The sequence below is a fragment of the Polyodon spathula genome, chromosome 8, assembly GCF_017654505.1.
Source record: "Polyodon spathula isolate WHYD16114869_AA chromosome 8, ASM1765450v1, whole genome shotgun sequence".
Lineage (NCBI taxonomy): Eukaryota > Metazoa > Chordata > Actinopteri > Acipenseriformes > Polyodontidae > Polyodon > Polyodon spathula.
The window spans coordinates 27,420,378-27,442,148 of NC_054541.1; the positions used below are offsets into that span (position 1 = coordinate 27,420,378).

General features: G+C 37.7%; 1 protein-coding gene across 2 annotated transcripts in view; it reads left to right on the forward strand.

Annotated features, from left to right (window-relative positions):
* Positions 1-21,771, forward strand: part of LOC121319707 (inositol 1,4,5-trisphosphate receptor type 2-like) — a 123,569-nt gene that overhangs the window by 24,232 nt on the left and 77,566 nt on the right. For both annotated transcript variants that reach the window (XM_041257408.1, XM_041257407.1), the window contains exons 11-31: positions 1,619-1,770; positions 2,252-2,351; positions 2,535-2,695; positions 3,404-3,545; positions 3,868-4,029; positions 4,654-4,826; positions 5,414-5,533; positions 6,664-6,846; positions 7,232-7,483; positions 7,945-8,089; positions 9,006-9,156; positions 9,809-9,999; positions 10,287-10,410; positions 10,498-10,555; positions 12,072-12,237; positions 13,662-13,829; positions 14,455-14,544; positions 14,812-14,937; positions 15,610-15,732; positions 16,363-16,563; positions 17,517-17,768. In XM_041257408.1, the coding sequence (XP_041113342.1) occupies positions 1,619-1,770; positions 2,252-2,351; positions 2,535-2,695; positions 3,404-3,545; positions 3,868-4,029; positions 4,654-4,826; positions 5,414-5,533; positions 6,664-6,846; positions 7,232-7,483; positions 7,945-8,089; positions 9,006-9,156; positions 9,809-9,999; positions 10,287-10,410; positions 10,498-10,555; positions 12,072-12,237; positions 13,662-13,829; positions 14,455-14,544; positions 14,812-14,937; positions 15,610-15,732; positions 16,363-16,563; positions 17,517-17,768 (3,240 nt within the window). The remainder of the gene's footprint in view (positions 1-1,618; positions 1,771-2,251; positions 2,352-2,534; positions 2,696-3,403; positions 3,546-3,867; positions 4,030-4,653; positions 4,827-5,413; positions 5,534-6,663; positions 6,847-7,231; positions 7,484-7,944; positions 8,090-9,005; positions 9,157-9,808; positions 10,000-10,286; positions 10,411-10,497; positions 10,556-12,071; positions 12,238-13,661; positions 13,830-14,454; positions 14,545-14,811; positions 14,938-15,609; positions 15,733-16,362; positions 16,564-17,516; positions 17,769-21,771) is intronic.

The following is a 21,771-nucleotide window of genomic DNA, read 5'->3' on the forward strand; positions in this document are numbered from 1 at the left end:
AAAGGACCTTTTTTTTTTTAGCCTAAGTTAGTTCATGTGGTCTAGAAGCACGTGTTCAGTTATGATGAAACTCGGGTGTATGTGAAGGCAGATGTGCATACGGTTCATATAGTTATGGTGATCAACTTTATTACTGATAGTGACATGCTTGTGTTTATACAGTACAAAGACACATTTACTAATGAATAATGTGCCTGTGGTTTTTGTTACAGAAGATAAAAATCCCATCATTGGGCACTGTTTCTTTTTATCATATACCTGCATAATTACAAATGCCCTAATATTATTACTATCAATTAGATACAAAAGTTCAATACCACAGGTTTGTTTAGAAACAAGCAGCAACAACCGCTGAGGTAAACGAGTAACCGTGGTAACAGGACTGTCAACACATTCATCACATTATTGTGGAGGTCTACTCAGGTAGGGCAGCTGAGTGTTTACCTCAGCTGGCTAGTTTACCTCATTAAAACAAAGGCTGCCGACTTCCACTGTTGCAAGTTGTAGTGTAAATTGAGTTTAAAAAAATAAAAATAAAACTCTATATACCTATGGAAGTGTAACTACCCCAACATAGGCATTGTACTGTTTGAAACCTTATTTATTTGTCTTGTTTGGGAGTTATGTAACTTATGTCACCTAAGAAGATTCAGGAGTTTTTTTTTCCCCTGCAAAGGAAAATGCTGCATTAAAATTCTGGTCTGATGCTACTGTTAAAACACAGACAGTCTTCCTTACATAACGTCTACATCACTGAACTGGAACGTGCTGTCTGCACTGCATTCGGGATGACTCACGAGCAGCAGGAAAGGTGTTGACTGAAAAATAAAAATCCATGTGCTGCCGGAGGACTTCAGCAGCTGTGATTGTGTTTATTTAACCCTCATCCCGATTAGAAACTTAATTTGAATACAGACAGCTCTTCTCAGAAAATATCAATTAGAAAATCATTGACTGGCACCTGCTGCTCTGTAGATCAATTAGAAATTGTTATTTTGAAATCACAAGGGCACTGGAATAATAATCTTTATACAGTACTTAATAAACAGTTTTTTTTTTTTTCATGTCATGTGGCGATTTCTCTTGTGCAGTAAATATGCAGCTCTGTAACAAAGCATCTGGAATAACAATCTATTAAGAAACTTTTTCTGCCTTTGTCAGTGTGCATCTCTGTCCATCTCTTGTTTAAGAAGTCCAAATAGGTTAAAAAAAAAAAAAAGATCTATATAGGGGAAATAACCCCATTATACTATTAATTAACACTTAACTGTATGCCAACATTCCCAACATATCCACACTTTCTCTGTCACACACACACACACACACACTTAGACACTGTCTGATTGGCCCTGCATAGTCTTCTGCATCTGCAAATGCATTGACTGGGTTCACTTTTATACACTTAACAGCCTAGACAATGAACCACAATGTTTACATTATAATCTCAGGTCTTGTACAACAGTGCAAAACATTTCTATAATAATGCCGCATTTCAAAAAAGTGTGGTGCTTGTTTACGCATAATGGTATAGCATTATATGACAGCAGTGTCCGATATTAGGAGAGAGAGTGCTTCTGTTGAAGCGTGTGAATTATTTAACTAGCTTGGCATCCTGTAGGTGGAAGGCGATATCCTGACCTCAAAGAAGAAGCGCCAGGCAGCCGAGAAGATTGCCTACACTCTGGTCTCTGTCCCACATGGGAACGACATCGCCTCCCTGTTTGAACTGGATGCCACCACTCTACAGAGGGCAGACTGCCTCGTACCAAGGTGTCCTGGAAAAACGTACTTTTTAAATAGTTTTTCTTCGACCTGAAATTCAGTGCATTGTACACTCTAGTTGTAATGTAAAGAAATTAGCTAGGCAGAGTTCAGAAGTGGCATAGTAGTGAATGCCCATACATATTTATGCCAGACTGCAAAAGGTCCATTCCATGAAAATGACTGTTACAAGAAGTGGGGCAGGTCTCTAAGATGCAGTTTCTCAGAATAAGTTCTGTTGCTCAGGTTCAGCATGACAAAAGAACTGATTGGATTTACTGTGGGGACTGAGTTTGACTGTGAGGAGACATTGATATTGTCTTTTACAAGTCTTTAACCTTAACAAGTGAGTGTATTTATGTTATTTTTATTGGCAGGATAGGATTTTGTGACCAGTACCAACCAATGAGCAGTATACAATTAACTGCAGCATTGTTCAGATTTGTATTGATTTATTGTATTTTTTATTTATTTATTTATTTTTGGTTAGGAACTCCTATGTGAGACTGAGGCATCTTTGCACAAACACCTGGGTAACCAGCACAAGTATCCCTATAGATGTTGAAGAAGAGAGACCTGTCATGCTTAAGGTAAATAATCTGAAGTAAAGTCAACATGCTTGTAAGGAGGGCCAAGCTGTGAAGTTGTCTTTTTTTTTTTTTTACATGGTCCCAATTGTATCTTTTTTAATTTGGCCATCATTATTGTGACTTTTTTGTTATCTAACTGTTTGTATAGTAATGGTTATCACATTATTTCCCTCTTAATCACAGATTGGAACATGCCCCACAAAAGAAGATAAGGAAGCCTTTGCTATAGTCTCAGTCCCGTTATCGGAGGTCAGAGACCTGGACTTTGCCAATGATGCTAACAAGGTCCTAGCATCAACAGTGAATAAACTAGAGAATGGGAACATCGCTCAGAATGAGAGGAGGTAAACCCCTGATTGGGCCTTGCTCAAAATGCATCTGTATGTCACAATTTTGCATATATCCGGAGAATCATTCTTAACTCCCTTTCACAATGGCGCTCCTACCTGGGTCCTTGCTACCCGGGTCACAATCCTGCATAGTGTGAAACCATGTACCTGGGTTGGCAGCAACCCACCTCAGGATATGGGTCGACACAGTTTTACCAGGGTCGAGCAAGACTAAATGCATGATGGGCATTCATAAGCGAACTAAATAACAAACAGCCACACAAGGAACATTTTTGTTTATTCTGTTCAGCCATACACACCATGAGCCAGAATATAGCAGGAATGAAGAAACATTTGCTCTAATCAACTTTTGTGCCCACTATTCAATCCACAGAAGCTTGGATGGAAGCATCCCTAACAAGCTACTTCTGGGGCATTGCATGGCGTACTGTGTTCTTGCTTCTGTACGCAGCATACTCGTGTGACACTGGGTCGCAACCCAGGTAGGGTCTGACCTTTGTAGAGCATGCCAGTGTGAAAGGGGCTTTACATTCTGTACATACTGTTGATGTATGTCATGCACATCAACTTTTTATTTTATTTTGTATCATACTAGGCTCTAATTTTGAACTTAGTCATGGCAAGAGATCCATGTTACTCGCTTACTTGTTAACATACTATATTTTACGGCCAAAGAGGCTTAGTGAGTCTTTTGTTTTACAGGTTTGTAACTAAACTGTTGGAAGACCTCATTTTCTTTGTGGCTGATGGTTCAAACAATGGTCAGGAAGTGTTGGATGTGGTCATTACAAAACCCAACCGGGAGAGACAGAAACTCATGAGGGAACAAAACATTTTGGAGCAGGTGAGATTAAACCGTGATCGATCTTGATACTTTTATTCTTAAAATGACACATCTATAATAGGATGAAATTAACATAATACTACATACCTATTTTTGTAAAACAGCCCATGTAAATTATATGTTAATCTGTCGTCCCTGAGCTGTCATTAAATAACCCATTATAGGTCATATCAATTCCATACTAGCGCCATTTGAGAGTCAGGGGCAGAGATGATAGTGGGTTATAGCCTGCAAATATTATGGGAAAACAGTTTTTTGTTCTTTTTAAAATGCAATTTGATCTTGAATTCAGTGTTCACTGGCCATGCTGCTTTCTTAACAGATCTTTGGCATACTAAAAGCCCCATTCAAAGATAAACAGGGTGAGGGGCCGATGCTAAAGCTGGAAGAGCTTGGAGATCAGAGATATGCTCCATTTAAATACATACTCAGGCTGTGCTACAGAGTCCTTAGACATTCACAGCAAGATTATAGGAAAAACCAGGTAGGTTTATCCATTCAATACAGCTTTGCTATTTGAGACTAGTGTCAGATTACATGAAAGAGCCTAAGTAAAACCTTTTTCAATGTAAATGTGCTGCAAAGGATCTAGAGAAGTATTTTGTTCTCCATCTGAAGAATGTGTCGGCAATTCAGATATAAATCCATTCATACTGAAGCATCCAGTAAGTAGCAAAGTGATTCAATTGTTCACTTTTTTCCTTGTGTAATAAAACTCCCAAGTTGTGAAAATAAGCTAGAGTTTGTAGCAGGTGACAGATGTATTGCAGCTGAGATGATTAAATATGTTACTAATCAATCAATCAATCTTTATTTTATATAATGCCTTTCATAGTGGACCACCATCACAAAACGTTTTACAAGATGCAGTAACAGCAAGAAAAGAACTAATGAACTGACTACCCTTTTTGATGACCTTCAAAACCATATGTACAGTATTCGAATAACTATACCGATGTGGATATATAGAGGCACACTTTGGTATTCTCTGTTCTAGCTTTGAAGTGCTTTTCCAATTATTTTGTCATATATTTACTTTTTGCTTTTGTGCAAAATTTGTAAAAAGGAATGTAATCAAACGGTAATGCTAGATCTGCTCACTTTCCAGGAATATATTGCCAAGAAGTTTTGCATCATGCAGTCTCAGATTGGATATGACATTTTAGCAGAAGACACCATCACTGCCTTGCTTCACAACAACCGAAAACTGCTGGAGAAGCACATCACAGCCAAGGAAATCGAGACCTTTATCAGTCTGTTACGGAGAAATAGAGAGCCCAGGTTTGCGATCTTACAATCGATTCAAGTTATTTTTTTTTAAAAAACAAGTTCTTAAAAGTGCAGATATATCTTAATACCAGCTAGCTGCAACAATACCTGTTTAGGAGAACCTTGCGGAGGCTGAAGTTTAATTGAGCATTGCAATACACCAACTAGACCACCACTACTCTAAAGAATGTATCTTTGCACATCTCAAAAGGAGGATTCAATGCTTATATTAATGGAGCTTAAAATGATTGGAAACAGTAATATGATTATAAACATATATGAAATTGTACACCACGTTCTTAACTGCATTGAAATGTGATTGCTTGGGGAAGCTTGTTACCTACCAAATCCAGCCTTAGCTTTTATGCAGATTAACATGTGTGTCAATGGGAAGTAAACTAGAAACTGCAAGTAGTGAGAGGTGACTAAAGGTAACTGATGCCTATGGATAGAAGGTATTCTCAACAGAAGCTATGTTACCTTGAGATGCAAGTACCCTAACTGAAACACAAAGCAGTCTGTACATTGTAATTGTAATTAATTACAAATTACACAATTAAAATTGTAATTTACCCTAGGTCTGTGTTTCACTGTAATAGGTTCTTGGATTATTTGTCAGACCTCTGCGTGTCAAACACAACTGCAATCCCAGTGACTCAAGAACTAATTTGTAAATTTATGCTGAACCCCATCAATGCTGATATTCTCATTCAAACAAAGTAAGTATGTGTTGATATAAGTTACTAGCAGGTTTATTTTGGTGATATTCCTTGTAGGTTTACTGTTTGAAACCTTTTAATCCCAAACCAGCTCTGCTGGTCACTAACACCTACAGTTCAAACTAAAGTACAGTTTGGGTGCCACTTAAAAACTTGTCATACTTGTAAATAAAAATGTATCTATAATGTTTGACTATTGAAATTCTATCACACCAGTTGGTTTGTGTATTTGGGAGACAGATGAAGGCACACCCATCTGTCTGCCATCCAGCTTTTGAAACACATAGCACAATGCAGCCTGTCTGTTGGCTACATTTAACTTTCTCTTCCAATTTTACACAAATGCTCTGTTTCCATGAGAATGGTGATCTTTCACGTTAAGATAAGACACTCAAAGTTTTTGTAGTTGCCATAATTTTTAGTTGTGCCAAGCATATTTAAGAGCAGGTGTATAACGCAAAAGGCCTGACATACTCGCTATTAGTTATATTTACATCCTTTTACAGGCCACCATATTAAAAAATAAAACAAAACAAAAAAAAAACATTTAAGCGCTGTGACATCCCATGGTTCCAGATTAATTAAAATGAATTACCAAAAATATTGAATATATGTCTAACGCTTATGAATTATTTATGACGAGCTAGACTGTAGGTGTATATAAATGAAGGACTGAATGCACGGGCTGAGAGTTGGTTCCCAGTTCAAGTGTGTATGTTAATTGTTCTGACCCTTATCCCCCTTAGAAACTGTTGTGCAGTAAATCTCACTTAGAAATAAAAGCTTGTCAGGGTTGTGTGAGGGCAGAGCTAAGAGAAGAAAAAGTACAGCTTACCTTTGACCAATAATGTGGGCCAGCCAGATTTATTATGCTTTTGCTCCTGTGCGTAAATATTGTACTTTTAGGTAAAGGGTGAAGCTCTGTGTGTTTGTTTATATTTCGATATAACTCTATAAGCTATTAAATTTCCAATTTCCACAATAAGCTGCTTTCCATGTGGTGTGTTTATACTGTATGTTGAGTTAAAGTCCACATTTCTAATGTCCCCAGTTGCTATTTGCTTGTGTGCCGTAGTGAAAACCTGTCTTACACCATGACTGTTTGTCTCCTCATAATGAATAAATGAAAGGCTGATACCGCACATGGATAACGCCCTGGAAAGCTCCCTGCTGCAGGATGATGTTGATGATGAAGAGGTTTGGCTCTACTGGATAGACAGCCATAAGGAACCCCATGGGAAGTCAATCCGGCATTTGGCTCAGGATGCCAAGGATGGCAATAAAACGGACAAAGATATCATTACATATTACAGGTTGGGAAACTACCCTCTGTAGTAATACAGCACCTGTTCCCATTGTTTGGTATTGTATTTTCCAGGTACGATGGTAGGCAATCTGTACTATATGAGAGCATTGTTTTCTTACACAGTTTGTCCGGTATTGCTAATGTAATGCAAAGATGTGGAAATAGTCATATTTAATATTAATGTTAAAGATTCAGTTGAATTAATAATGTAATAAAAATGTTGCATGGGTTACCTTTTTTTTATGAATTCAACATAAAGGAATACTTTGATGTGAGGAGTTCTTGCATGTGCAGCCCTGTGTGCCAATAGAAATGAGGTATAAAACTCATACAAAGCCAGCTATATTCTCCTGGTATTTTTTTTTTAAACAATTTGTTCTCTTATATTTCAGATACCAGTTAAACCTGTTTGCTAAGATGTGTTTGGATCGGCAGTACCTAGCCATCAACCAGATCTCCACCCAGCTGCAGGTGGACCTGATCCTGCGCTGCATGTCTGACGAGTGTCTGCCCTTTGACCTTCGGGCCTCCTTCTGCCGTCTGATGCTCCACATGCACGTGGACAGGGACCCGCAGGAGTCTGTCATCCCGGTCAGATACGCCAGGCTGTGGATGGAAATTCCCAGCAAGATAACAATCCACGAGTTAGTGTTTCTGTTAAATAATGTACTTGCTTTAAAAGGACCAGGCCACACCACTGACCCACGTTTCATTATCCCTTGCTGGGAATGTCTTACCTGTGCTGAAATTTTCCAGTTGTTATAAAACTTGGTTACAGTATTCTGAACAAGTTAAAAAGAATTTGGACATCTGTCTGCCTGCCTTGCCATACTTTTTTACATTTACTTTTTGATGATACTGATGGCTATATTTTATATTTGTTACTAAATCAATACATGTAAAACAGTAAACTTTGAGTGCTAGTAAACTAATACAAATAACTTTATTGAAGGCTGTGGGTTATTAGTCTATTAAATCTGTAATCTTTGGTAAATCTCCAGTCCAATATCTAATATCTGTGGCTCATCAAGATATCTTAAGTTTTTTTACAGCTACAGTCTGTTTCTCATAGAGTAAATTATTTTGCTGTTTTATTCCTTTGCAGTTATGAGTCCTCCACAGATACCTCCAGAGATGACATGAAGGATAAGTTTGCCCAAACAATGGCATTTGTTGAGGATTACCTGAAAGATGTTGTATCTCAGCCCTTCCCGTTTGGTGACCAAGAAAAAAATGAACTCACATTTGAGGTACATTTTAAAAATAAAAATAAATAAAAGCAGTTGTTTAGATATTTAGGACAGTGGACAGTTTTGTGGGTTGTGTGCAATGGCTTCAACCATCCAGCTGTGTGGTAATTTCACAAACATATACACCATGAAGAGTCTTAGTATAAAATGACTAAGTGTGCTTACCAACTAACTCTGCGCTGTTTGGAATCTTATTCAGCCAATAAGAGCTCTGTTTACCTGAAGCTTTTTAGAATGTGTTTTATATTTTGCTGTGTTTTGCTGTCCGAGTAGATTTTTTGCATTTGTAATGTGACAAAAAAAAGGACAGATTCCACATTTTCCACCAAGTGAAAACTTAAAGCCTGTTAACCTAGAAGATATCTATAGATTTTAACATGTTATTGTGAAGTATGAATTAACTAAGATGTCATATAGAAAAGACTAAGAAGTTTTAAGCACTACCTACTGCATATTACAGACCACCAAGGATTACTAGTTGAACTACAAGCTTGTATTAGAAACCAATAAACAAAAACGCCACATCCACACCACAGTGTTCCAAAACATTCCATTGCAATTCAGATAAAATTGTTGAACACCGGTCCATATTGAATATTGCTGCACTTTGTGGACTTTTAGTTCTTAGTCTAGTAGACAAGCGTTTTTTTCAGTGATCTGCATATGTAGTGTATGCAGGGTTATTGTTCGCTTGTTTAGGTTTTCATGCAGAATTTGTATAAAATCTTGGTTGAAATTCAGAATACTGAAAAGGAACATTTGTCAAAACAATACCAAATGCCTGTCTGTTAAACTATTTATTTATGTATGTATGTATGTATGTATGTATGTATGTATGTATGTATGTATTTATTTATTTATTTATGGTACAAAGGTGTTTAAAAGATTTAAAATAAGACGTGTTTTTCCCTTCTAGGTGGTGCACTTGGCACGTAACCTGGTCTACTTTGGATTTTATAGTTTTAGTGAGCTGCTGAGGTTGACCAGGACATTATTAGCAATTCTGGACATTGTGCAGCATCCCGTGTCATCATATATGGATAGATTAAGCACATTTACTGATGGAGGTAAGCAAGACTGAACCAGTGCTAGTCATTTTTAAATCTTTACGTTTGTAACAGGTCATGCAGGAAATCATATTTTGCATAAAAAGTTATAGCCCAGAGAAAAAGGTAAAAAAACTGTAACTGTAACATGGAAATGACAACCGCCTATGTGGCAGACAAACTAGTGAGCCAAACCAGTCTGAGTCGAGAGTTTCTTCTTACTGATTCTGACCCGCAGTCCACAATCCACAGCGCTGTCTCTGATAATGTAATTATGACACACTTTTAATGAATCCTGCAAAATGTGGGACTTTGTTATGTGTTTGTGACTCAAACTTGTCATAAGTTCACAGGAGAGACATTTAAAGCGTGCAGCTTTAATACCAAGTTGATTTTCCCACAGCGTTCCAACTAGCATCTCAATGCTGTCCTGAAAGTCCACCTCCTGCAGTTAAAATCTAGGATGGCAATTGTATCAGCGTATTCATTTTTTAGTGGCCTACCAACATGTGAAGGTGATTAAACTGTAATCGCTTTGTAACCCACACTTAGTCAAATGTATTATGTGTTTGTAGCACATCTGTATATGTTGCTTTTTTTGTTTTGTTTTTTCAGTCTTACTGATATATTAGTCTTTTGTGGCACTTTTTAAAAAATATATATGTATCTAAAGGGAACAATGTACTGAAGACGATTCACGGTGTAGGAGAGATGATGACTCAGATGGTGCTGAGCCGAGGATCAATCCTGCCCATTGTACATGACTCTCAGCCCACTGCTCGCCATGGAAAACAGGTCAGCCTTGCTGACAGCGAGGATGTCATGGTAATGGATACCAAACTGAAAATCATTGAGATACTCCAAGTAAGTGCATACCTGTACCCAAACCTCCACTGAAAATACAAATCAGTTCCTTGTGTTATTACATTTTAATATGATATGTAATCTAAATTATCCCATTTCCCTCATTTAATTTCTTAAGTAATTCCTGTTAATTTTCGCTGCCACATTTTTATTTTCAATTTATCCAACATCGTGGTACCACCACTACAGCTCAAATCAGTACACTGACAAAGCAATTCGCCACAGTGCTTGTCTACTTGACCTGAACTTCTTTCAGTATTATTTACTAAGGGAGACATTCTATATAGTTTATTCTCAGTGTTCGACTGGACTACAGGATCACCTACCTGCTGTCTATCTACAAGAAGGAGTTTGGAGATAGCAGTTTAAATAACAGTTCCATATCAATTTCAGAACTTCCCTCCGTAACCAGTAAGACTGTGTTTTTTAGAATACAAAGTAAATTCATGACTGTAATGCCAGCCCCTAAGTAACTGACTGTTTTTTTTTTTTCTTTAGTTACAGAGCCTGATATAGATGCAATTGCAGCACTTGCAGAGACCATGTTTGCCGGATGGTAGGTGAAAGATACAGAGGTCAGAGGGCAAACTCATTTTAGATGATAATATTGTGTACTTGCAGTACACATCGCGACACGGGATCTGTAGGTCTGACAGGGCCTGTAACAGTACCCTCAATTAGGAACGCTTTCCAGTTTGAACTACAGCTCCCACAATGCACACTGAACAGCTGATATATAATGTTTCAAGCCTTTCACAAGTGTGGCAGAGCATCACATTGTACTGTATTCAATAAATAAATAAATAAATAAATAAAAAATAATTAAATAATAATTAAAAAAAAAAAAAACGTGTCAAGGTGAATTTAAAACTTGCACGTACACAGACGTCGGAGCAGCAATAAATAACACCGAAACATTTCAAATAGGCCTACCATTATTTACATGTTAGGTTTACAAAAAGTGAAAACACTCGCCCGTAACCTCCTTCAAGTCACTTAACTGCCTTTTGCTCCATCCTGTGCATGAGATATTAAATCACTGTCCTGTTGTAAGTGACTCTGCATATAATGCACAGTTCACAGCCTAGCTCTGTAAAGCGCTTTGTGATGGTGGTCCAATATGAAAAGCGCAATATAAAAATATATTGTAATATTATATAACAGATTATAAGCCAGAACTTCCAAGCAATCCTTTGTTTATTCCTCTGAGCAGCAGAACAAAACACAAAATAAAATGGTTTGTTGTGAAAAACGCTTAACGTGGCCTAATGTGCTTATCAGTAAATTTAAATTAAAATCTTCAAATAAAACCTTTCAAATTGTAAGTCTGTATTGTAACCCTTAAAAGCTGCTCTTCGGGAAAGACGTGGGTTTTGTTATAGCGTTTTAATAAAATGACTCTTCCCAGCCAATACTGCTCCGTACTGTTATGCAAATACTGTACATATAAATAAATAAACAAATAAATAAATAATCCAAAACCCAGCTACTTCTCTCTGTGAGCGAAAGATTCTGGTCACACTTTAAAACTGCCCGACTCACATTTTCTTTTTAAAGTAAATATCCTGAGGGGGGAGAACAAAAAAACTATACCAAACAGTGTCACCACTCATTCCACTATAGATTCCACTCATTTCCATGACAGCTTGTGGGGTCAGACCTGCTGTATGTGCCTTGGCCATACCTATTAATTGACAGATTTATGGTTACTGTAGTTGTATCTATCACTGCTGTATGGGCTGCCTTGCATCTTTCTTGTGGACACGAAAGGGTAAAGCAGGCCTTGCATCTATAAATTGAACACTTTGACGTTGGAATATTTTGTTAAATAAACTTCCTTTCTGTTAGAAAACTGTTTAGTTGCTTGACGACTAAAAGCCTTGTCTCTGGAGCCACCTTTTAGACCCAGCATGAATAGTAAAAGTACAGTAGGTTATCTGGGTTTCCAACATGTGACTATCAATTGATAAATACTGTATTCACTGTATATGTTGGCTTCTAATTGCTCTGTCCGAGTGGGCTTTGTTGTGGTAATACTTCTTGAGCTCAAGCTTTTCTTCTCTGTGTTCCAGTAAAGAAAGGAGTGCAGTCGAGCTGGATGACGAGGGTGGACGGACGTTTCTCCGAGTCCTGATTCATCTGATAATGCACGACTACCCTCCTCTGGTGTCTGGTTCCCTCCAGCTGCTGTTCAAACACTTTAGCCAAAGAGCAGAGGTCCTGCAGGCCTTTAAACAGGTAGAGTTCTCAAGCTCCATAATTCTCCTTATACTGGCAGAGTCGTACTCTTAAATCTTGTGCAGTTCTGCAGATTGTCCCTGCTGTTTTGTTAACTAGATCCTTATTGGTCTTGTTCTCCCATTTTAAAACTTTAAGAGATGTCTCTAAATGGCAGGTGAATACATAATGTAGCCCATAAATACAGACCTTTAGAAAAGTTCTCATTAAGTAGCATCATGTTATTTTTTTGCAAGAAATCTCAGTTAGTGCAACCAGTCCTGTTTTTTTTTTTTATGAAGACCAGTTAACAAGAACATGCTGGGTAGACTGCTCGAAATACAATGCTTGATTTATTCCATTAGAATATGTTTCTCATCCTACTGTGGCCTATTCAGTAGGTCTATAGTGTATGTTGTGGTCATAAACTTCAGATCAAGACTACTATAAACTGTATTCTGAGCATATTCAGATTGTAATTAAACAACATTTTATTTTGATATATTATTTGGACCAAATTCAGATGCAGTTGTATTCACCCTCCTGTTCTTCCATTTGTACTTGTATAACACCAAGTACTGATTCTAAAGGTGCTTAGAGTATAAAATCAAATTGCAATTTGAAATAGCTATTGGTGAATAAATGAGGTTCTTCTAATGAATCACATTTTTAAAAAAAATGTAAATATCTAAAACCCTATTTTGTTATCTAAACTAGCATGATTCCCTACACTATGTATTGTATTGCATTGCCAATAATAGCCATATATCTCGACTGGGCTATCACAGTTTAGTTGAGAATATGGTCACCACCTCATGCTACATTTACATAGTGTTGTTCTATAGTTATTATTATTATTATTATTATTATTATTATTATTATTATTATTATTATTAATAATAATGTATTTATTTATTTATGTATGTATTTGTTTATTAGCAGACACCCTTATCAAGGGTGACTTACAGCTATTACAAAGTGGACACAGGAGAAAGTATCACAGTACAAACTATCACATTACAGAATATCATGTTATAGATAACAGTAGTTATAAGATACAGTAAAATCACTATAAAAAAAAGATCAAATTCAAATAAGAGCAAAATAAACAATACAGTAAATAATTACATTTAAGAGCGAGTTCGACTAAGGACAATTAACTTATAGTAAAAATATTTACTTACATGAGTTAAGTCCATTAAGAGCACATAGGAAGTACAATAAGTGGGTGGGAACGATTTCAAATTCTACACCCACAAAGACAGTCTGACACATTATATGAACAGTATATTTCCATGGAAAAGCGTCTGGTGCAGTAATATTGTTTTTATTTTTACAGTACTTCAACCCCTGGCAGATCCAGAATACCTTTCCACAGCATTGTTAGATTGCTTCTGTTTTCCACACATTGAAGTTTGAAATGTATTATTCATTTTTTATTTAAGGTCCAGCTTCTGGTCTCCGAACAGGACGTAGAAAACTATAAGCAGATCAAGGCAGACCTGGATCAGCTGAGGCTGACAGTAGAAAAGTCTGAGCTGTGGGTTGAAAAGAGCATCAACTATGGGAGCGAGGAAATGGGCGAAGGACAAGCCAAAGAACAAATTCATGAGGTAAAGGACAAACCTGAAATAAGGGCCGAGTCTAGTGTGCCTTTTGAGTGTTACACAGGTTGACCATTTAGTCTGGTGCCAAATGCTCTGGGAGCATTTAACAGCATTGAACACTAAACAGCATTGATTGTACAGAAAATAACAATTCAGTTGTCCCCCTGGGAGACTGATAAACAATTTTGACATTGTATTGTGACTTAAAAGTTAGAATTAAGTAAAAGGTTAGTGTTTGTGTGTAGATGCTCCAGACAAATCAACCCCTAATCTAACTGCACAGGTTCTGTTCATGCGCGCAGAGATTTACATTAGTTTGTGCTTTTGGTTGTTATTGTAGTAGATTAGGTCCGGGATGCAGAAATACCATACAGCATCCAAACCCTGTCAGTATGTAAGGTGCTGAACTGTTGCTGGAACGCCTCTAAGCAAAGGTTCCAATTAGTGCCTGGAGGTTTATAAGCTTGTGGAAATGCATTGCTGTCTTCCAGGCTTATTTGAAATATCCATGTGGGATACAGTTCCATGTTCCCAGTATACTGTCTATAACTTCACATGTGCTAGACTGTCAATATTGGTAGCTCAGGATATGGAAAGTGTAATGGACTTTGTTTTGTGATCTGGGTTGTAGGAGCCAGGCATCCTAAGCCCTGTGCAAGATGGAAGCAAAAAGCCCCAGATTGATAGCAACAAGAGCAACAATTACAACATTGTCAAAGAGGTTGGTGATGTTACATGTACATATGTATGCCAGTATATTCAATATACACTGTACTGTATAGATACATGTTAATGTAAATCATGCATGTTATTCTACAGCTTGCATAATGCAAATAAATCTATAACAATAATGCCAAGCTATCAACATTTTCCATATAATCCTATAGTCCATGTATACAAGTCAGTCAAACTGTGAGTTTAAATGCTTTGTGTTGCATGGCCAAGGTTTTAAAAATAATAAGAACAATACATATTGTTTTCTTTTCAGATTTTGATTCGATTGAGTAAGTATTATCATCAGAGCAAAAAGAGTCGGATTCAGCAGCAGAGGCTGTTGAAGAACATGGGTGCTCATACAGTAGTTCTGGACCTCTTGCAGATCCCTTTTGAAAAGGTGACTTGTGAACTATTTTTAAGTCTAGATTTGCTGATTCTCAAGAGTGTGAGAATTAGAAGTAATATTCTGTAATGCCACCATCAACAATTTTTCTATACGGAAAATGAATAGTTAAACAGACTTACTGTATATCAAATATGTCACATAACATAGTTACTGGAGACAGTGATTTCAATGATGTGTTTTAATTAATATTCCAAAGTCTTATTCAGTTACATATGGCCTATTGGAGGTAGAAAATGTAAAGAACAGTCATTCAAACCCTTGTATACTGTAAACAGCTTTTCTTATAGTTAACTTGTTGTTCCTTTTAATCAATTGCTGTCTGATTTTGTTTCTAGTTTAAAAAACAGACAAAAATACAACAGTGACCTAAAAAAAACAACTTTGTAACTGTAAATATGTGAACAAATAGCAGAAAACTGAATAAATACACAAACAAGTCATTGAAAATAGTGATTTCAGAGACTTTCCAAATCCAGTTTACCACAGAATCAGAAGTGTTGTTTATTGTTGAATTGTCAAGAATAACAGGCAGCAAATTCAGTGAACATGCTGATCTTATCGTGTGACTGTATTGGTAATGATTTCTGCAAAGCACATTCACACACACTGTTGTGGTGTTTACCATAACCCTGCGTTTTTTTATTTTTCTTTTTTACATTCTAGTCTGACGAGAAGATGAATGAGATTATGAATCTGGCCCACGTATTCCTACAGAACTTCTGCCGTGGAAACCCTCAGAACCAGGCCCTGCTCCATAAAAACCTCAACCTCTTCCTTACTCCTGGAGTATGTGCTTTATTTCAGTTTCATTTTTAATGCTTACAATTCATTTACTCAGACAGCAGTTGGTATGAGATTGATGTTCTTTAATTTTGGAAGTACTGTGACAGTGCATCTGATATTAGGTTGGCGAAGTGGAAATAGCCTTTCCCAGAACACAGGCCTTCACCTTTGAGACCTGGTTTGAGTAATGATGGTCTTGCATTGGTCCATCATTGCTGTACATCTGGTTGTATGTTGGACTACTGCTAAGCACATCGTGTGTGTGTGTGTGTGTGTGTGTGTGTAGTCTTATGTACTTTTGTAAAGCTCTGTTTTAGTACTTGGAAATGATGACATGTAAATATGTATTATGTCTTTTGACAGTTTAGTGAGGTGTATATTAAAATATCCTGGGGTCATACATTGGATTTTTGGTAAAAGGTGGGAAGGGGGCTTTGAGAACAGTGTTGGTTATTGCTGATGTGATAACTTTCAAATGACTTTGGGTTAAATATGTGATGGGCTGCAAAGGGAGCTTCCACTAGAAGTAAGACCACCTGAGCTAAAATGTTTTAATAAAATGAATTTAGAAACCCTCTCTGAAGTACAGCAGAATCATTTATCTTGTGATTTAAGGCTGTTTTCCCCTCACAGCTTCTGGAGGCTGAAACGATGAGGCACGTCTTTATGAATAATTACCATCTTTGCAACGACATCAGCGAGAGGGTGGTCCATCATTTTGTGCACTGCATAGAGACTCACGGCCGGCACGTGCAGTATCTCCGCTTTTTACAAACCATTGTGAAGGCTGATGGCAAATACGTGAAAAAATGCCAGGACAAGGTCATGACTGAGGTAGGCCTTGTGTGGGTACTGAACAACTAAGAGATTCCTTTTCAAGATCAATAGCATACATAATACAGCATGCATAACAGACATGCATTTCTGCTAATTTTCTATATTTTAAAGAATTGGTGTACCACTTAGAATTTTCATTTATACAATATCCACCCCTGCTCTGGAGTCAGCTGTTCCTTAGGCAAGTTAGACTTGCATCTGAAGGATTCAAACTTTCAGTTGTTTCACATCAGTCATTTTCAAATAAATATTTGTCACCTGGGAGAGAGTTGGCAATGGTTGGTTGCTAGGATTGTACAGAGAATGCACATTTTAAGGATGAGCTAAAGTAAAATTTATTCTTACTCAAGTTAGGAAACATCTTAACTCTTATCCATTCCAGGGTAGCGTACTGTATATGTGAATCCAAAAAAGAGGCTGACTGTGTTGGTTTGATTAGCTTGTCTCGCTGTTGTTTTTCTATAGTCCCTATCACCATGTGGAGATAGTTCTGTGTTGCCAGTGTTTTTAGTTACCTTTTCATAAACTTTTCTGGGTGAAATGAAGAATACATATCCCACCCAGTCGTTGTACATTCGTAGCAAACGGATGACTGTTCTTAGTGAACAAGGGGGTTGATTGGGGAAGATGGGCAGTAGCTTCAGTCATTTGTCTTTCTTGGAGAATGGATACAGGACTTTTTTGAGCTACCACTGCACTTGTTGAAAGGCTTATTAAAATAATTAGCAAATAAAATAATACAATCCACGTTCTACATTTCCAAGGTACACATATTACTTAATCCATAATTTTAAAATAATATATATATATATATTATATATATATATATATATATATATATATATATATAGATATATATATATATATTATATATATATATCCTATATATCCTATTATCCTATAAGCAAAGCAGCAGTGGATACAAACTGTGTATTTATTTCTGGTTTTAGCTGGTCAATGGAGGAGAGGATGTTCTGGTTTTCTACAACGACCGGACCTCCTTCCCCATCCTGCTGCAGATGATGTGCTCTGAGCGGGATCGCACAGATGAGAGCGGGGCCCTGGCCTACCACATCACCCTGGTAGCGCTGCTGGCAGCCTGCACTGAGGGGAAGAACGTGTACACAGAGATCAAGTGCAACTCCCTGCTCCCTCTGGATGACATTGTCAGAGTGGTGACCCATGACGACTGCATTCCTGAGGTAGCACAAGTGAATAGATCTGAAAAAGAGCGATGCTGCAGAATCCAAACTGCTGTTTATTGATAATGGTCTTTTAGATTTTTGTAATCGTTAGCTTGTTGTCTGATTTGTAATGCTATCTTTGTGTTTTTAGATATGCATTCCGCCAGTTGTTTTATTTCAAGAAGTAACTTAGAAGTAACATTTTTGTTATGCAGTTATAAAACAAATCATGACAACATACAAACGACATTGTTTTGAATAATAAGTACTGAAGCTCTACACTTCTAAAACACAAGTAGAGAAGTGCACACAGGGAATTCATGGCCACTGTTCCACGTCTCTCTCTGTATACACTACCTTCTGTAACAGTGTTTCCTACTTGCAACAACTGTATGGAGAACTAGAGACGGAGCAGTTATTTGTCCACCTCCAGCAATGTCGTGACAGCCCTGGTCCATTTAGCAGATATTAATAGTATTGCATGATATTAAGTTAGGATGGCATTTTGAGTAGGAAGACACAATTATTGACATTGCACAACTGATAGATGCAAATCACAAAATAAATAGTAACCGTTCCTTATGACACTATAGTATTGTAGACATAATTTTTCAATAATTGAAAAATAATTTATTTCAGAATGTTTTTGGACAAAAACTCTCCTTCAGCTATGTAGAAAGAAAATTAAACACAGTACACTTAACTTATTTTTTTGTAAAGAATTCTGTGGATGAGGTCATGATTGTCGGAGTAGAATGTTCTCCAAGAGGTTCTAAAGTTCGTAGTTTGAAGATAAACTTGTTTCTGAGCAGCATTTGATCCAGAGCATTGACTGATCCCACAGATGGTTATCTCTTTAGCAGTGTGATTATCATTGTTGAAATAGCAGGCTACTGGAAATGTAGTTGTGTTGATTTGAATGCTTTGTAAATGCTGTACAAAGTTGTCTGCTAAACTTCTTATAGTTCGCCAATGTAGTTTGCTTTAAACAAGCTGTTCTAAACAAGTTGTCTTTCAAAAGAAAAGTTCTGGAGGTATCATCATCCATGGGTATTGAAAAAATATCAAAGGTCTTGAATATCCCTTGGAGCATGGTCAAGATGATTATTTGGAAGGTATATGGCACCACCAAGACCCTGTCTAGATCAGGCCATCCCTCCAAACTGGATGACCGAGCAAGAAGGAGACTGATCAGAGAGGCTACCAAGAGGCCAATGGCAACTTTACAAGAGCTACAGGCTTTTATGGCCAAGACTGGTCAAAGTGTGAATGTGACAACAATATCCCAAGCATTCCACAAATCTGGCCTGTATGTTAGGGTGGCAAGAAGGGAGCCATTACTCAAGAAAGCCCACCTTGAATCCCGTTTTGAAGTATGCAAAAAAACACTCAGGAGATTCCGTAGCCATTTGGCAAAAAGTTTTGTGGTCTGACGAGACTAAAATAAAACTTTTTGGCCTAAATACAAAGCGTTATGTTTGGCGCAAACCCAACACAGCGCATCACCCAAAGAACACCATCCCTACTGTGAAGCTTGGTGGTGGCAGCATCATGTTATGGGGATGTTTCTCATCAGCAGGGACTGGGGCACTTGTCAGGATAGAAGGGAAAATGAATGGAGCAACGTACAGCCCTCTGCAAGAAAGCTAAAACTGGGACGGAAGTTCACCTTTCAGCATGACAGCGACCCAAAGCACACAGCAAAAGCTACACTGGAGTGGCTAAGCAACAAAAAGGTAAATGTCCTTGAGTGACCCGGTCAGAGCCCCTACCTAAATCCAATCGAAAATTTGTGGCATGACTTGGATTGCTGTCCATCAGTGCTCCCCAAGGAACTTGACAGAGTTTGAACAGTTTTGTCTAGAAGAATGGTCAAATATTGGTAGAGACCTATCCCAAGACTCATAGCTGTAATTGCTGCCAAAGGTGCTTCCACCAAGTATTAACTCATGGGGGTGGAGACTTATCTAAGTATGATCTTTCAGTTTTATATTTTTAATATATAATTTGGTGTTCTCAATAAAAACATTTTCCCCCTTAACAGTGTGGAGTATGGTGTGTAGATAAGTGGAAAAAAAATCCTCATTGAAATGTATGCAACTCTGAGGCACTGACACAACAAAATGTGAAAAAAGTTCAAGGGTGTATAGACCTTCTCTAGACATTGTATATTCCTCACTGTGGTTGGTTGCCCCTTTAAAAGCAGACCTAGACACTGAACTTGAAGTTTTGAAAGCGTTGACGCTAAGTGCTAAGGCTTGGTGCAATTTGTGCCCATTCTTCTTGGCAGATTTGGTCAAACTCTCTCAAGTTGCTTGGGGGTCGCATATGGACAGCAGTTTTCAAGTCTTTCCACAGATTCTCAGTAGAATTCAAGTCAAGACTTTGACTGGGCTACTCAAGGACATTCACTTTCTTATTCTTAAACCACACCAGTGTAGCTTTGGCCTTTGTCCTGCTGAAAGGTGAATTTTCGACCCAGTTTTAAATATTTAGTAGACTGAAACAGGTTTTCCTCTAGTATTTGCCTGTACTTTGCTCCATCCATTTTTCCTTCAATCCTAACAAACTTTTCAGTCCCTGCTGAGGAGAAGCATCCCCATAGCATGATGCTGCCACCACCATGCTTGACTGTAGGGATGGTGTTAACTGGGAGATGTGCTTTGTTGTGTCTGCGCCAAACGTAATGCTTGGCATTTAAACCAAAAATCTCCAATGTGGTCTTGTCAGACCACAACACCTTTTGTAACATTTTTGCAGGATCACTCAGGTGCTTTGTTGCAAACTCCATGCAGGCTTTGAGATGGCTTATTGGCTTCCTTTTTGCCACCCTGCCATACAGGCTACTTTTGTGAAGTGTTTTGGATATTGTTGACTGATGCACGTTTTCTCCCATCTCAGCCATTGAAATCTGTAGCTCTTTCAACGTTGTCGTTGGCCTCACAGTGGCATTACCAGTTTCCTCCTTGACCGGCTGCTCAGTTTGGAGGGATGGCCTTATCTAGGCAGTGTCTGGGTGGTACAGTGCACCTTCCATTTCTTGATGATTGAGTAGACTGTGATCACAGGGATATTCAGAGATTTCAATGGTTTTTTGTACCCTTCTCCTGATCTGTGCTTTTCAGTGGCTTTATCCCTGACTTGCTTTGAAAGCTCCTTGGTCTTCATGGTTGAGTCTTTGCTTGAAATTCACTACTTGACCAAGGAACCTCTCAAAGACAGGTGTTTTTATTCTGAAATCATGAGACCCACAAATACTGCACACAGACAGAGGCCATCCAACTAATTGTGTGTTTCGTTAAGGTCATTTTGTGCACCTGAGTTAATTTAGGTTTGCTACAGCAAAGGGTTTAAATACTTCTACAATCATGACTTTTCCATTTTTATTTCATATTAATTATCTATTTACTTCCTTATTTTTGTTTTTGCTTTGAATGTGTGGAGTAGGTTGTGTATATAACACATATTAATTCCTACTTCAAAGTGTCATGACTGCAAGCTTTAAAGCAACAAAATGAGAAAACTGTGAGAGGGTCTGAATACTTTTGCAAGACACTGTATAGATAGATAGATAGAGCTAATACTGACCGGAAGGTTGGGATTGAGAATACAGCCTTATTGTTAACTCTAGTGCTGTGCTTTTAGGGCACTAGAATTCTGACCTCATGCCACAAGGTACTGTAGATGCTCTTAGTGTATTGTTCCACTGCAGTTGCTAAACTTCACACAGGTTTGCTGTTTGTGGACCCGGATCTGTGTTTTATCTTTACATTAGCAGGATTTCTGAAGTGAATGTAAGGGCTTATAAATAAAGCCATAATACGCTTTTGCTGAGAAACTTGGTTACTCAATGCTGTTTTATTATTGCTTTGTTCACTTCTTTATTCAGTACACAGATTCACAAAAAACATTTCTTTAAATACAAATATTTGTAGTTTTTTGTGCAAGTGAACACTTTCAGAATTTGAATGGCTGGACTTTAAGAAAAATATACTTCCTAAGTAAATGCACTTATTAAAAA